The sequence below is a fragment of the Fistularia commersonii genome, chromosome 2, assembly GCF_037954325.1.
Source record: "Fistularia commersonii isolate RoL2024-O1a breed Wild chromosome 2, RoL_Fcom_v1.0, whole genome shotgun sequence".
Classification (NCBI taxonomy): domain Eukaryota; kingdom Metazoa; phylum Chordata; class Actinopteri; order Syngnathiformes; family Fistulariidae; genus Fistularia; species Fistularia commersonii.
Window position 1 is genome coordinate 23,741,936 of NC_141285.1, and position 14,265 is coordinate 23,756,200.

The 14,265-nt window shown below is 48.5% G+C and overlaps 2 protein-coding genes across 2 annotated transcripts; both read right to left on the minus strand.

The window, feature by feature from the left end:
- Positions 1–778: 778 nt before the first annotated feature.
- Positions 779–4,021, minus strand: LOC147236777 (uncharacterized). Its single transcript, XM_086162549.1, has 2 exons — positions 3,455–4,021; positions 779–1,933 (listed from the first exon to the last, which is right to left on the minus strand). The coding sequence occupies exons 1-2, from the start codon at positions 3,651–3,653 to the stop codon at positions 1,161–1,163; spliced, it is 972 nt and encodes a 323-aa protein (XP_086018675.1). The 5' UTR covers positions 3,654–4,021; the 3' UTR covers positions 779–1,160.
- A 571-nt stretch (positions 4,022–4,592) lies between these two features.
- lgalslb (lectin, galactoside-binding-like b) lies at positions 4,593–14,159 on the minus strand. The gene is made up of 5 exons (XM_086174028.1): positions 13,954–14,159; positions 12,910–12,993; positions 12,746–12,834; positions 11,091–11,277; positions 4,593–9,569 (listed from the first exon to the last, which is right to left on the minus strand). The coding sequence occupies exons 1-5, from the start codon at positions 13,984–13,986 to the stop codon at positions 9,426–9,428; spliced, it is 537 nt and encodes a 178-aa protein (XP_086030154.1). The 5' UTR covers positions 13,987–14,159; the 3' UTR covers positions 4,593–9,425.
- Between the last annotated feature and the right edge of the window lie 106 nt (positions 14,160–14,265).

Here is a 14,265-nt window from a genome sequence, read left to right on the forward strand (position 1 = left end):
GGTGTCGAGGCGGACGAAACCACTTCCTGGGAGGGGAGGGGGGGGATGTCCTTCTCGCAGAGCTCCTACCAAACTGTGTCAACATGGTGCATTCCAAATCTAATGGTAATGCTTGTTTCAGAGGGTTCTCGCTTTCCATTCAAAATATAGAAATATAGTGGACGCGACATGAAATGACACCATTATCTGGATTATTATTATTTTTTTAATCTTTTATTGTGGTAGCAGGGTGAGGTACTGATAGTGATGGGTGTGAACCTGGCAAACTACTTCCTCTCTGCGCTTTTGTCCAGCTGATATGTTCAAATGTTCCTCATTTTCCCTTTTTGTATTGTCCTCCACCTTTTCAGTTGATTTTAGCTAATTCCCATATTTCCTCTTATTTTTTAAAATGACAACGTCATTTCTTTCAAATTATTTAAAACATTTTTAGTCTTTAAAAATCTTGTCTTATTTTAAAGATAACTACAAGCTTCTTTTTGAGGCAATTTTTGACCACTGGAAAATATGTTACTTTTTCTCCATGGTTTTCCAGAATGTTTAGGATCATCAACACACTATGATGTGCGTTTACTGCTTATCTTCCTGCAATAATTCTTATCTCGGGGAAAATAATTTGTCAAGGTATAATATTTTAGTTGATCTTCAATGTTTTATAATTCAGAATTTGTGCACAAAATTAATGTTTTAAGTTTCAATCATTTCTGTCACAAACACATTGACAATGCCAAAGTGCGACCTGCAAATTGAAAGAAAAAAAAAGCTGAAAATTGCTGGTATAAATATTTAATAAATGAAAGTAACTTTTAAAATGTGCAAGAAATACGCCACAACAAATATTACACAGTCCACATTATCTATAAATTACACAACAATACTCTTGTGATGATTATCGATCATTTCATCGTACATAAGTTTCCATTTTCCCCTGTGCCGCCAGGAACTCCTGTGTCTGATTTTAGCATTTACTCACACCGTCAAAGTCAACACTGAGCTGATCATCTCCAAGTGCTGACATGCCACGTTATGTTTACCTTCAGAGCAGTAAATCCACCTCACAGAATGGACAAAAAATGATTTTAAGCAAGAATCCGGGCGCTGGATGTAAAGGTTACGAATTAAATAAATGATTGTGTTACTGAAGCGCGGCGTCTGAGGGATCAGCTGCCTCCAGGCATCTCGAGGGTCTTTTCCCAAGCTTCGTGGACCTTCATGTGCACCATCAAGTTGGAAGCTGTGTGAAATTTTTTGCCGCATACCGAACAGCGGTGAAACCTATCGCCCTGAGGGATCACCCGTCCCTCTTTCATGCAGATTTTCAGGTGATAGCTATGGGCTACCCTTTTGCCGCACGTTTCGCAGAAGTACGGCTTTTCCCCCGTGTGCCTTCTCAAGTGAACGTTGAGATGGGATTTTTGCGCAAACAGCTTTCCGCAGAAATTACACTGGTAAGGCTTTTCCCCCGTGTGGATTCGTAAATGCAGACTGAGGTGGTCCCTGCGGGAAAAGTCCTTGTCGCATTTGGGGCACTTGAAGGCCCTCTTGCCCCGGTGAACCTCGTCCGTGTGCTTGACGAGATCCGAGTCGCTGTGGAACTGCTTGTTGCAAAAACGGCAAGCCTTTTCCAACTTGTGGGCTCGTTTCCGTTTGGTGAAAGCGGCGTCGCCGTGACCCGATTCGTCGCTGCAGTCCAGCTCGCTCTCGTCCTTCAGCGTGACCATTATGGACGGGAACAGGTGGCAGTCCTTCTGAGCCAAATGTGATTCGGGAAGTTCGGCTTCGACGCTCTCGGAAAAACTCGGCTCCAGATCTGAGACGACGTAAACATCCTCCTCGTTCTCCTCTTTGATCCAGAGACCGTGATCCGGATGTTTCTCCTCCTTGGTTGGCTGCTGGCCCAACACAGATGTCCACCCGGGGGCCGGGGCGCTGTCTAGGAGACACAAAACACAGGCTTGAACCTGGAGAGGACAGCTGTAGAGCTGTCAAGAGCCCTCGAAATGATGTCATTGTAATTCAACTTGAAGAATTATCCAATCATTGAAGGTGTAAAGCTGGGCTGAAGTGCACCCGCCCCCCCCCCTTCTTTTAGGAATAATAACACTATTAGCATGTAACTGTTAGCACAACTGCTGTTAGCATTAGCTAATTAGCTCAACTAGTCACCATTTTCCCGGATCCACTCATGCATGGAATAGGACACTATGCGACCGGTTCATTCCTATGAATCCTTTTTACACATTTAGGAGCTCAAGAATGCTGGCCTAGTTTTTTATTTATTCTTCGGTCCATGAAGTAAATTCTGTCATTCAGATTTCGCAGGGCTGCGTTGCAGGCAAACCTGGGTAGCACCTGACAGGTGTTGATGCCCCATTCAATCTGAGAGGGAAATGAAACACAAATCGAGATAAGAATTTTAAAATTTAATTTGCGATGAATAAAATTTTCCTTTCCCTTCCGCTTTTCCTCATCATGGCTGTTGGTTCCCGCGTTACCTTCATAACCCATCTTTTCTCCAGCTTTCTCCAGCTTTTTCTGCATCTTTTCTCCAGCTTTTTCTGCATCGAGATTATTTCTTTTGATCTTCTCTTTGGTCTTCCTCTAGACCGCCGATCCCAGCATCCGTCTACCAATGTATTCACTCTCTCTCCTCTGTACATGACCCAACCATCTCAGTCTGGCTTCTCTGATCTTCTCTCCAAAACATCTAACCCATGTTGTCCCTCCGATGGACTAATTCCTGATCCTATCTGTCTCGTCACTCCCAAAGAGAACCTCAGCATCTTAATCTCTGCCTCTTGTCTTTTGGTTAATTGTCACTGTTTCTACAGCATCGCTGGTCTAACCACTGTCTTGTCCACCTTTCCTTTCATTCTGGCTGATAATCTTCAATCTCATAATACCCCTGACAATTTTCTCCACCCATCCCTACGTGGTTGAAGTGGTTTCTGTACCACTTTCCCATAATCTCAATCGCTCTGGACTGATAACCCTAAGTACTTGAAATACTCTAACTTCTTGATCTGCACACATATTCTGTCTCGCTGCGACAAAGCTTCATCTTAATAACTTGATTGATATCTTAAAACCAAATAAAGTCTTTATTCAATGTTTCACCTGTGTCTGTAAGTTTAAATTGTTTTCTTTTCTGATAATAATTCGCAGTTTGTTCGGCTTTAGCTGCGAGTCTTTGGAGAATACCGTCATGGTTTCCCCCGGGCCTCGGGACACCTTTGAACGCCCCTGGAAGTTCAGGTAAACAACCCCACCGCCCAGCCCCGAGTCATTCACCTACATATAGCGTGGTTAGTCTCGGGTTAAGCGTCTGAAAGGACGACTAGTTAAGGTTAAGGGTGCTGGGTTAGTAGCAGTTTAAGGCAACAGTAAATGTAACGATCTCATAGCAAAGCTAGCACGTTAGCGTTAGCTTGGAGGAGACTAGCATGAGGCCAACCTGCTCGGAGGACGTTCAATCTGGCGTTAGCGGCGGCTAGCTGCTCGTTCTCCTGCCTCAGCCGTACCACCTCCCCCATAGAGCGGACGATTTCGTCCTGGTACCCCGCCAGTGTTTCCTCCACAAGCCGGAAAATGTCCTCGGCGGCGGCGGCGAGCCGCTCGCTAAGCAGCAGCCGAAGCCGCTGCGGGTCCGCCATGTCGCACCGGCGGCCGGCGAGTCAGCGAGGACCGGAGCGCCGTGCTGCTTTTGCCGCTGTTGTTATTTTTGTCTGTTTTAAATAAAAAGAAAAGCTATGCAGGAGCCCGGCGAAATGACAGAAAAAGAGGCAGGTGATATGTTCGACATCAAACCCCTGGATGCCGCCATTCAAACGTGTTGACTTACTACTTCCGGGTGAACTATATTCGGCAGCTGCGCCCGACAGCGCCCCCTACTGGAGAAATGACGCATTACAGCAAACATGGACACAAACACATGTGACAACTGATAAAAACAATCATGATCCATAAGTATATAATATATTGTTGTGTTTTCGTCAGGGAAACAGCCGTGTGACGGTAAAACGTATGTTTAATTAGCAATAGCTGCCACGCTACACAAGCCTGCAATACAACTAACTGTTCCCCCCCAATTTCAAAACCCCCAGATTTTATTGCACCCCAAACCACACCCACAAAATTCCCTAAAATCCCATAGAAAACAAGCATCAACATTATCCCCAACATTTGTGACTCACTACAATATTATATCAGTAATGGCTTGTTATATCAGTAACATCAGTAATGGCTTCCTGTGTCCATGGAAGCCATTACTGAAGTGATATTTTAGGCATCTAAGGTATCTCCGGCAGCCTCCAGTATGCAATGAAGTTTTTTTTTTTTTTTTTTTTTTTTTTTTTTGCACAGATGGAGGAAACCCTCCAGCGTCACTGTGAGCTCTTTCTTTTGAACCTCCCGGAAGCTCTGCAGCAGCTTCATCTCGGGATCCCGCTCTGAGGAGGAGATTCCTTCTGAAGCCGCAGGGGATTTTCTTTTTTTTTTTCTAAAAGACATTTACTTTTTTTTTTTTTTTTTTAATTCTAATATTGTCTTAAAAGCTCAATTTCTTCCCCACACAGAGACATGGAGCACGAGCGTTTTTACCAAGATGAGAAGTTTATTGGTTTGCAAAGTAGCTGTTTTTACAAAAGCATGAGGAAGAAGAAGGGGAAAAAAAAATGAGGAAGGGGGTCAGAAGGTCTTTATGCTCCAGGACGGCACATCGAGAAGCAGGACAATGTCATATCATATTATCAGCATTTCCAACACCTGTATCACCATCATCTTCAACTTTGCTTCCCATGGTATTTTGCAGATTGAACACAATTTTTTTTCCCCCTCGCCGTTTGCTGAACAAATTCTTTAAAGCTCGGCCAAACGGCATTGAAAAACAGTTAAGTACCTGGAAGTGTGAAGGAAATCCTTAAGAATTAGCGAGAATCACGTGTGTTTGAGGTGCTTTTTTTTCCCCCAAATATCGTGATCTAAATCCAGAGAAGGTAAAAGCCTTCTTGATATGTTAACATTTAAAATCTGTCCGTACATCCCAGCCAAACTGAGGCTGCAGCTCCGAAACAGCAGAAGAAACCAAAATGTTGTGAAGAAACGGGCTGCGTTTCAAACCCGGCAATACTTTCCTCATCATGACATTCTTTTCAAGATGCCTTCATAGAAACAGCAGATGTTAGAAAGCGACCAACACGGTGGGTTTTTACTTCACCCCCACACACACACACACACGCACACGCACACACACATGCACGCACTCGCACAACCCCGCCGCTTACACTGTAATAAATTAATAAGATGATTGTACAACCACACGATAAGTTAGCGACACATCAGCCTATTTCTACTCGGGACACGCCAAACACTGACACTGTGACACCGCCACAGTCTCCTCCGATTTTAGCACTTTTTTTTCTAAAGAACAGTCGTACCGTTGTTGTTTTAATTAGAGGTTCGTCCTGATGTTAGTGACGGCAGGGTCATTTGGCGAGCGGTGACTAAACTGGTATCTCCACAAACACAAAACCAAGAGAAGGAGCCCGATCGATGTATCATCGGTATCGTTGGAGGCGTTGGCGGAAAACTACAACGATATCGTGCGGTCAGTCAACCGCAATCCATCCGAGTCGAGATTTCTATCTAATTCTCTGGTTTTGTTGGTTTCTTTTCCAGAGTCGGGACTTCTTTTCATGGTTGCTACGGAGGTCAGACAGGGACTTTACACCATTTCAACACAAATCAAAAACCGGGCGATTTCAAAGGTATCGTCGTTTTCCGAACCCAAATATCGTCCTCGCCTCCAAAAACCCAGTATCGGTCGGGCTCTTCTCCAAAAGCCTTTCATTGAACTGGTGTTCAGAATTAAATTGCAGGCCCGGCTGGAACGAATACTTGCGACATAATACCTCAATCCTTCACAAGGAGAATGACCAGGTCATAATTTACATGCACAACAAAACGCTTTATCTTCCAGGTGAGCTAAAGCCTAAGGGCGGTCTTCTTCTCCATATGTACATCCAAAGTCCAATGGGGGCCGGTTCTGCGTCCGTACAGGTAGCAAAACATGGATCCTGAATATTTGGTGATAACCGGCCGCGGGTCACAGCCGCTTGTTTATCACAGATTACAATCAGGAGGAGGGTAACATTCAGTTTTTCACTTCTGGTTTGTCCGATGGCTGCGAGTGAGAACAGAGTGAGGAGGAATAAGGGGGTTTGTTCTTCAAGAGGACACGGGATCATCAGGAGATTAGGAACCGGGAGCCGTTCTAGTTAGCATTATAGTATAACAACACACGGAGAGGAAAGGGGGGGGTTGTTGAAACGCGAGCACGCGCCATGGGTTTGTCTCGGTGCTCACCGGGACACTCAAACATGGAGTTATTTCTGCGCCTTCCATCGCGCGGGCAAACGGAATAAGCGTGCAGTTAGAGAACGCCCGGAGGACGCTTTTAAAATCCGGCGATGCAAAGGCAAATCGCTGGGAGCACCCAGCGCTGTTGCTGTAAGGAGTTTATACTTTAAGACCGCAGAAAAAGAAAAATGAAAGACGGATAAAAATCGTCTGAATAACCTGGAAATGAGGGGAAAAGGGTAAAGTGAAATTAGCTGGAAGACAACTTAGGATCGGGAGAATGGGACTAAAATCCTCAGGAAGGGGGGAGGAAAGCACAGGAAACTGGTTGTTTTTGCTTCGTCACACTTGTTTGTGAAACTCTTCCGCTGCTTCGCTTTAAGGCCCAAAAGTAACTCCACGCAGTGACACCGCTTTTAAAGTGCACAAGTACCCAAGAAGTCACTCCGGTGCCTTTGCATGTTTATCGTGTTTCTGCAAACACTTCCACCATGCAGCAGAAAAAAACTCAAAACGACCCCCCCCACACACACACACACACACACACACACACACACCCGCTCACACACACAGCTCCCTGGTTCCAGCCTTTTTTTCCACAAAGTCTTGAATTGTTCATCTCCTTCCCCCATTAATCCTATTACAAGCAGCTCTGTTGTAACAACAGCTGATGAGCTGAAACCACAATTACACACACACACACACACACACACACAGTTTCTACATCGGCGAGACGTAAATACTGAGTTATGCTCAGAAGCTTTCCACGGTGCATATTAACAGGACGTCTGCTAAATGAGAGGTGAAAGAACACAGTATCCAAAAACACGGCATGTCAACACAATTACGTGTTTGTTCTGACGGGACAGTGTAGTAATGATGCGTCGCGTTGGGTCGCGACCTTTCCCACCGACCCGCTTCCTGTTTGAAGCGTAGGAAACAAACCGCCGCTCGCCAAGTTAAAAACAAGAGCCCGTCCGACGGAGCGAGAGCGAACGGGCCGTCCATTTCGGGGAGGGGAGGCGGCGCCCTTATTGCTACGGGAGGGGGACGGCGTCCTCCGTGACCAGGCGACGCGAGCAAGCGACGGGGACTCAAGGTGTTCACGTGAGAGTTCTCCACCTCGTGCCCCGCAGAGGAATAACGGCGCACATGGTTTCTTGCAGTAGCGACGACGGCGACGGGAAAACGACATGCTCGAATGTTTGTTGAGACCAACGCTGGAGTATCGGCGGTCCGACCCCGTCTGCAGCTTCAGGACTGTCGCCATTAAACTAACATCTGGTCTGTGGGAATTTACTGTGAGTCTGCATTTGGAGAGGGTTTATAAACCCCTAAATTTGTCATTAATGGTTAATAAACGTGCTGCAACACATTTACCGATGCTTTATTGATCAGTTCTGAACTTTTAATAGCAGCTTTGACCCGCCTGCTGGGGACAAATCAGCAGCAGCGGGGAAGGAAATTCCTCGTATTTTTAACCGCTCTGGTGATTTAGAGGACTGAAAAATCCAGTCTGGGTCGCTGCGACCGTCGGGCGCTGCTGTGTTTTTGTCTGCTAGTGTTTCCAAGGACGCACCTGTTGGTGTGAGAACTTAAGGGTCGCATCCCAATACTCTTTGAAACACGCAGGTTAGAAACTAAACGCTAAGATGGGAAGCAGCCAGGTCTTTGCGCTCCTCAGAAAAATGAAGGGCAATTTAATTGTCATCAATGCGGAATGAATATTGAATCCCGTCCGGGTGTCTTTTCTTCATTTTTACGGCTTTTATTTGCTTCCTTCAGATTTTAAGCTCTGACCGTTAGCAAGGCCTCGTCTACGCTGCCGTGATCCGTCCCACTTATTGGTTTTATATGGAAGGAAAGTCTCTTTCCATTTTTACCCCCAATCATTTACTCTATAATTAACAGCAATTCTATAAAAAAACAAACAAAAAAAAAAAAAAACAGGTTTTTCACAACTGGACAAGCAAACTGTTTATTATTGGCTTACGTCTGCTCTCTAACTGAAAGGCTTTATTAGCCGTTAATAACACGTCATTTATAAACCCGGGCCGTTCCTGAACATCTACCTGGTGATATCATATCTGTGTTCAATGTACAACGGGTGTGAGAGGTCAGGAGGTCTGACGGGAATGTAGCTTTGTTATAAATAAAAATAACAACGGAATGATTCAAAATTAAAAAAAATACCCCACGAGTCCTGAGACGGTGACCGTACCGACACGAGAACGTCCACGCTACGCTAAAAACACCGGCGCCGTCCATCCAGCCGAGCCACACCGGAGGGGCTTAACATGATCGTACCGCACACAAACACACTCTTTACTTCCAATACCTTCTGCTGACAGCAGGAATACATCCAGCATGTGCTGGATACTGGATGTCCAGTATCTGCCGCGCTCCGGCTGCGCGGGAATGCGAGTGCAAAGCGATGTGGAAGTCCTATTTAGCAGCTGGTCCAATAAGAACCCCGCTTCTAGCTTCCGCCTTCCTGCTCATACCTGCGAGATGCGACCAGCTGTCAGACCGGTTATTTAGGTCGCTGAGACGGCGGCGTGTTACCATGACAACCGGCAGCGACCGAACGTGATGGCAGGGGAGCGGCGAGTCAAACGCTGCGCGGTCCCTGCAGGGGGGCGCCGCGCGAAACCCCTCGACTCGCCTCGCAGCCGTTGGAAGAGGACAACCCGGGCGCCGATTATGGCCGGGTTAACCAGAGCGCCCGGGTTTCCGCCGTGCCCCCCGAGGAGCTGCGGCGAAACGGTAACGGGCTAATGCTGAGATTGATCTTAGCCGAACCGGGGCTACGGGGAGAGGAAGCTAACCGTGGAGCTAACGGGGAGAAACAATGAGGAGGGGGAGGAGCTAACTTATCGCTGCAGGGGCGTTCCGGTCGCAATGGTGCTGCTGCGTTGCACGATGGGTTATGGATTGTGATGCAGATGTGTGTTCATCTGTGATCGAGTCCTTGCTTCACACACACACACACACACACACACACATATACACACACACACATACACACGTGGCTCGCAGAGCTTGCAGGAAGGGGCTGTGAGCGGGCGTTAACCGAGCTTGGTGATCTGTAGATCTCCTTGTATCCGTACCGTGTCGATGGACGGCAAAGATTTCACTTTGTGGTAAAAGTCAAAGAGCTGGTGTCCGTCCACGAATATCCGGAACCGCTGGTGCTCGCAGTGGATCTCAATCTGCGGAGGGGGGGGGGGGGGAAGGAAGAGGAGAAGATCCGTTCAGCGCTTTTCAAAATGTCTGCTCTTCGGCCCACGCCAAGATGGCAACAAGCATTTTCCCAACTACCGGTGTCAGGATGTCACAGTGGCGGTTTTTATTTAGTCTATTTCTTTTAATGAAATGATGGACCGAGCGGATGTTCCCGTCCGGCCCACGCTCCGCTGACCGAAGGGCTACGTGCCATCGCTGTATATTAGCTGCTTAAAAATGTAATTTTTTCTTTTAATTCAATGAGGGAGGAGGAGGAGGAGGAGGACACCACGGGCATCTGTTTAATGGGCGAGCAGAGGAAGATCCTCGCAGTCGCTCCGGATAAGAGGATGCGGCAAAGCCCTCCCACGAAGGACCTCGTGACACCGCACACCGCAGATCCAACTTTAAGGGTTCTGATTTGGACTCCACCCGGCGCCGACCGGAGCCCAAACGGCACGATTAGGGTTGCGGGGTCACAGTTACTCATCGCCTCCGGGAAGCAGACACTTCCCTCTGTTGTTCCCAGTCGGGGGTTTTTCTGCCGTCGGGGGGTCAACCGGACTTTGAGACCGCTAGATGTCGACTGTCTTGTTTATCAGCTGAATCCGACTCTGAAAGGCGCCATGTGTCCGTCCACATGTGCACGCCGGGCTCCATCCGGCTCCTGGCGGCGGCTGCCGGGTCGCGCTCCCGCCGCGGACAATGTCACTCTATCGCAGAGCCACCGTTACGTAACACGACGCCGACAAATATGTGTTGCGTCTCCTTTCGGGGCGGCGGAGCGATAAGAGGCGACCTTTGAAAAGGGAAGTATTTTCACAGATCCACACAAACCGGTTGGAGATCAGATATCTGGTGAAACATCACGACGGCTATTTATAGTCCAGCGCCGGTGTTTGTGATTTTCATGTTTGGGATTATTAGAGCGGAATATGGGATTATAGCGCTGACACTGACTCATCCTGCATATGTTTGCCCCTCCATCCCCCAACGCGCGGCTCAAACAGCTGATGCCGCTTCCGGTGCAGTGAACGCATCACTACTCAGGGCTGCATGTGAGTTTTTAAATAAACTGTTCAAAATTGCACGTGCGAGTGGAAAAAATCTAGGATTGAGATGTTGCGTTGCAGCTCCTTCGGGAGGCACGGCGACGCCCACGAGTTCATACAGTCGGGGTTTAAATTGAACAAAAGATGACAAAACCCTGAGGTTCCTTCACACGGTTCGGAAAATATCAGTTGACCTAAATCAAAATAGCTTGGTTTTCCCCTCCTGATAAAGAGCGGGGAACCTTGGCATCCTTTGTGGAAAAAGTAACTCGCGTCGAGTAGAATTTTTCGATTTGTTTCCTCCTCGAAGACGGAACCCCTGGGACACAGCGGGAGTTTCGGATTCATGTTGCACATTTACGGAGTTTCCAAACACCGGATGTCGCAAGAAAATTCAATATACTTGCTGCTCACCGCCGATCAGAGTCCAACACGCTGGAAGGAGGAGGTTCTTACCCTGAAGGGCTGGTCTGGGATGAAGGGGAAGTAGGCGGTGGAGGCCTCTTCCTCCGTCCACTTCCCGGAGACGCGAGCGTTGCGCAGGAATTGGCGGTCGGCGAAGCGCGCGGTGAGCTTCAGCGCCACGTCGTACGGGGGCCCGTCCTTCTCGGCGTCCCGGCCGCAGGTCAGGCTCACGTCGAAGCTGGCGGGGGGGTGGGGGGGGTCCACAAACGGAATATGAGATGCGGGTCTAATCCGGGATCAGTCACATGCGTAAATCTGCTGCTGCCGGGTGGCAGCAAAACTAAAAAGCCTGCTAATTAATCCGTAATCCCTTGCTGAGGGGCGCTGGGGGTCTGCAGCCGTGTTTGCACCGGTTTTGCGACCCAATTCAGCGACGTGTAGGTAATAAACACCTGGATCCATTAACAGGGTCGTCTTTAGAGACGCTGATTTTACCTGCAGCTCACACGCAAGGAACCGGAGAAAACCAACACTCCTTTTGCTGACAGGACACTTTTCACTTTGTTTCTGCTTATCGTGCAGCCAGGGTCATCGCATTCAGGGCAATTAACCTCCTGCATGTCTTGATGCGAATGAGACCACCAAATAAATATGTCAAAAACATTTTTTAACGAATTAGAATGAAACGGTAGTCTCAATTTACTTAGCGTGAAATCGAATGTATCTAATATGTGTAGATTCGTCAAGTTGCAATGCAAATTTCCTACTGATGTGCAACACTTTTTACAATGTCTGAATACATGTCATCAATATGTCTGAAAATGGTATTATTTGAGAGAACTGGCTATTTCTTTATCAATGCCAGAGCCGAGCATTTCATTTACAATGATTTTGCCGGCAGGCAGTATAAATGTTTTGCTACGGTGTGTGGCTGTTTGGATTTAGAGACAAGTTCAGCAACTTTATAGCAAGTTTTCACCGCTTTCTCGCTCGTCTTGGTAGTTTTCAACAACGCTGCCTGTTTGTTTACGCAGATACAAGTACTTTTTATTTTAAAAATGTATCACGCAAAGCGTCACTAATCACTGACACACAGATGCGCAGGTTAATTCACTACCCGTTGCCATGGAACGGGCACGCTGCCCACATAGACATAGGAAGACACATTATTTGAGTTGGATAAACAATTTTCGGACCAATCGGGTAAAAGTGGGCATTTTTCCACGGCACACCTGATCGAAATAACGTTTCATCCTCCGTGTTCCGCATTTGAGTTTCCAGCTGTTGCCTAGAACACGCGTGGCTCGCTGCCCTTTATAAACCCAATCATGTGGTTAATATTCAATCAGGAAATCGAGCAAAATAAAGAAAAGCTCTTTGTGTTCATTGTTTCGTTCGGGAAAGTTTCCCCGCGGGGGCGCCGGATTCACCCGGAATTTATCCTTTGCACGGGAGCCCAGGCCTGGAGGCCGGTCAAACACCATGAGCTCACCAGGGAAGCGCCGGTCCAAGTTTGACAGAAGAAGTTTCCATGTAAAGGACACACCCAGACCAGTCGCTGGGGTTTCGCCCCCCCTTCTTCCCTCCCTGCAGCCGAGGGGGGGAAACGCCCTGTCTCTGCATACTTAAGGAGCCACCGTTCTCTGGAGCAGGCCGGCCTCCGCAACGGTTCTAGTGTGCAAGCACACACACACACACAGTCTCACCTTTCGGGCTCCAGATCCACGATGCCCATCACGATGATCTTCTTCCCCGGACGCATCCCGCCCCGGATGCGTCCGCTGAACGGCACCGTCTGTGCAGAAGCAGGCCGGGTTATTGCAAGAGAACCCTGGAGAAAAAGGGGCTTTCAGGGCGGCTCTGCTCATACCAGCAGCCTGGAAAGGTCCTCCTTGTCAGGGGAGATCAGGCCGGGGTTCACCAGGGAGTCGTTCAGCTGCTCCTCCTCCATGTTCTTCAGTAGCAGTGACACACACACACACAGTCATCATACAGGAAGCTACCAACATGATATCATGCACTGTACAGCCTATGTGTGTGTGTCTCTGGTAAACACACACATATACACACACACACACATTCATCAGGATAACATGCACCGTGACGCCTGTGTGTGTGTGTGTGTGTTTCCCACACACAGTTATCAAGCAGGAAGCTTCCAACCCTATAACATGCACCATGAGGCCTGTGTATGTGTGAGTGTGTGTGTAGTAAACACACATGGTCATCACACAAAAAGCTTCCCACACAATAACATGCACAGTGAAGTGTGTGTGTGTATTTACCACACACACATATACATACACACACACACACACACACACACACAGGGTCATCACACAAGAAGCCTTCAACACAATAACATGCACCGTGAGGTGTGTGTATTTACCACACGCACGCACGCACACACACACACACGCGGTCATCACGCAGGAACCTTCCAACACGCTAACATGCACCTTGAGGCCTGTGTGCATGTTTATACACACACACACACACACACACACACACACACACACACACACACACACGGTCATCACGCAGGGAGCTTCCAACACGCTTACGTGCACCTTGAGGCCTGTGTGCATGTTTACACACACACACACACACACACACACACACACACACACACACACACACACACACACACACACACACACACACGGGGCGCGCGCGGCCCGACAAAGCCCGGCCCAGGTGAGCACGCGGGCCCGGTTTCCTGTTTCCAGTCCCCGGATGAAGACGGGGAGGAAGAGCCGCCGCCGCCGGCGGGAGGCTCCGGTACCAGATAAAAACAATAATAGAAAAAAAAAACCACGACGGAGGCGTGTTGCGGGGCCGAACCCGCAGCCCTGCGTGTGCGGGGTCCCCGCCCCGGCCCCCCATCTCCGACAGGAACCCCAGAAATACTCACGACGCCGCCGTTGTCCGCCGCCTGTACCGCCATCTTGAGCAGAAAGGATGCTTGTTACGGGAGCGGAGGCGGCCCTGCCAGCCGGGAACAGCACGGCGGTAAGTGTGTGTGTGTGTGTATTCGGTGTGTGTGTGTGTAGTCGGTGTGTGTGTGTGTGAGCGGCGTGGCACACACACTCACGCCGGCGTGTGACGGCCGCCTAGCAGGACATCCCTCCGCCGCCGGAGGAGGCGGACTTCTTGCTGACGTCTGCTTTCTCATCACTCCAACCGCCGCTTAATCCCGGCCCGTCTGTCCGCGGGGTGGGGTGGG

Bases quoted from the DNA above. Each gene is read 5' to 3' on its own strand.
- LOC147236777 (XM_086162549.1), bottom strand. From the start codon at position 3,653: ATGGCGGACCCGCAGCGGCTTCGGCTGCTGCTTAGCGAGCGGCTCGCC. The intron at 1,934-3,454 runs GTTGGCCTCATG...TGTGTCTCCTAG, and splicing joins ATTGAACGTCCTCCGAGCAG to ACAGCGCCCCGGCCCCCGGG.
- lgalslb (XM_086174028.1), bottom strand. From the start codon at position 13,986: ATGGCGGTACAGGCGGCGGACAACGGCGGCGTC. The intron at 12,835-12,909 runs GTATGAGCAGAG...GCTTCTGCACAG, and splicing joins AGGACCTTTCCAGGCTGCTG to ACGGTGCCGTTCAGCGGACG. The intron at 11,278-12,745 runs GTGAGACTGTGT...CCCCCCCGCCAG, and splicing joins GTGGATCTGGAGCCCGAAAG to CTTCGACGTGAGCCTGACCT.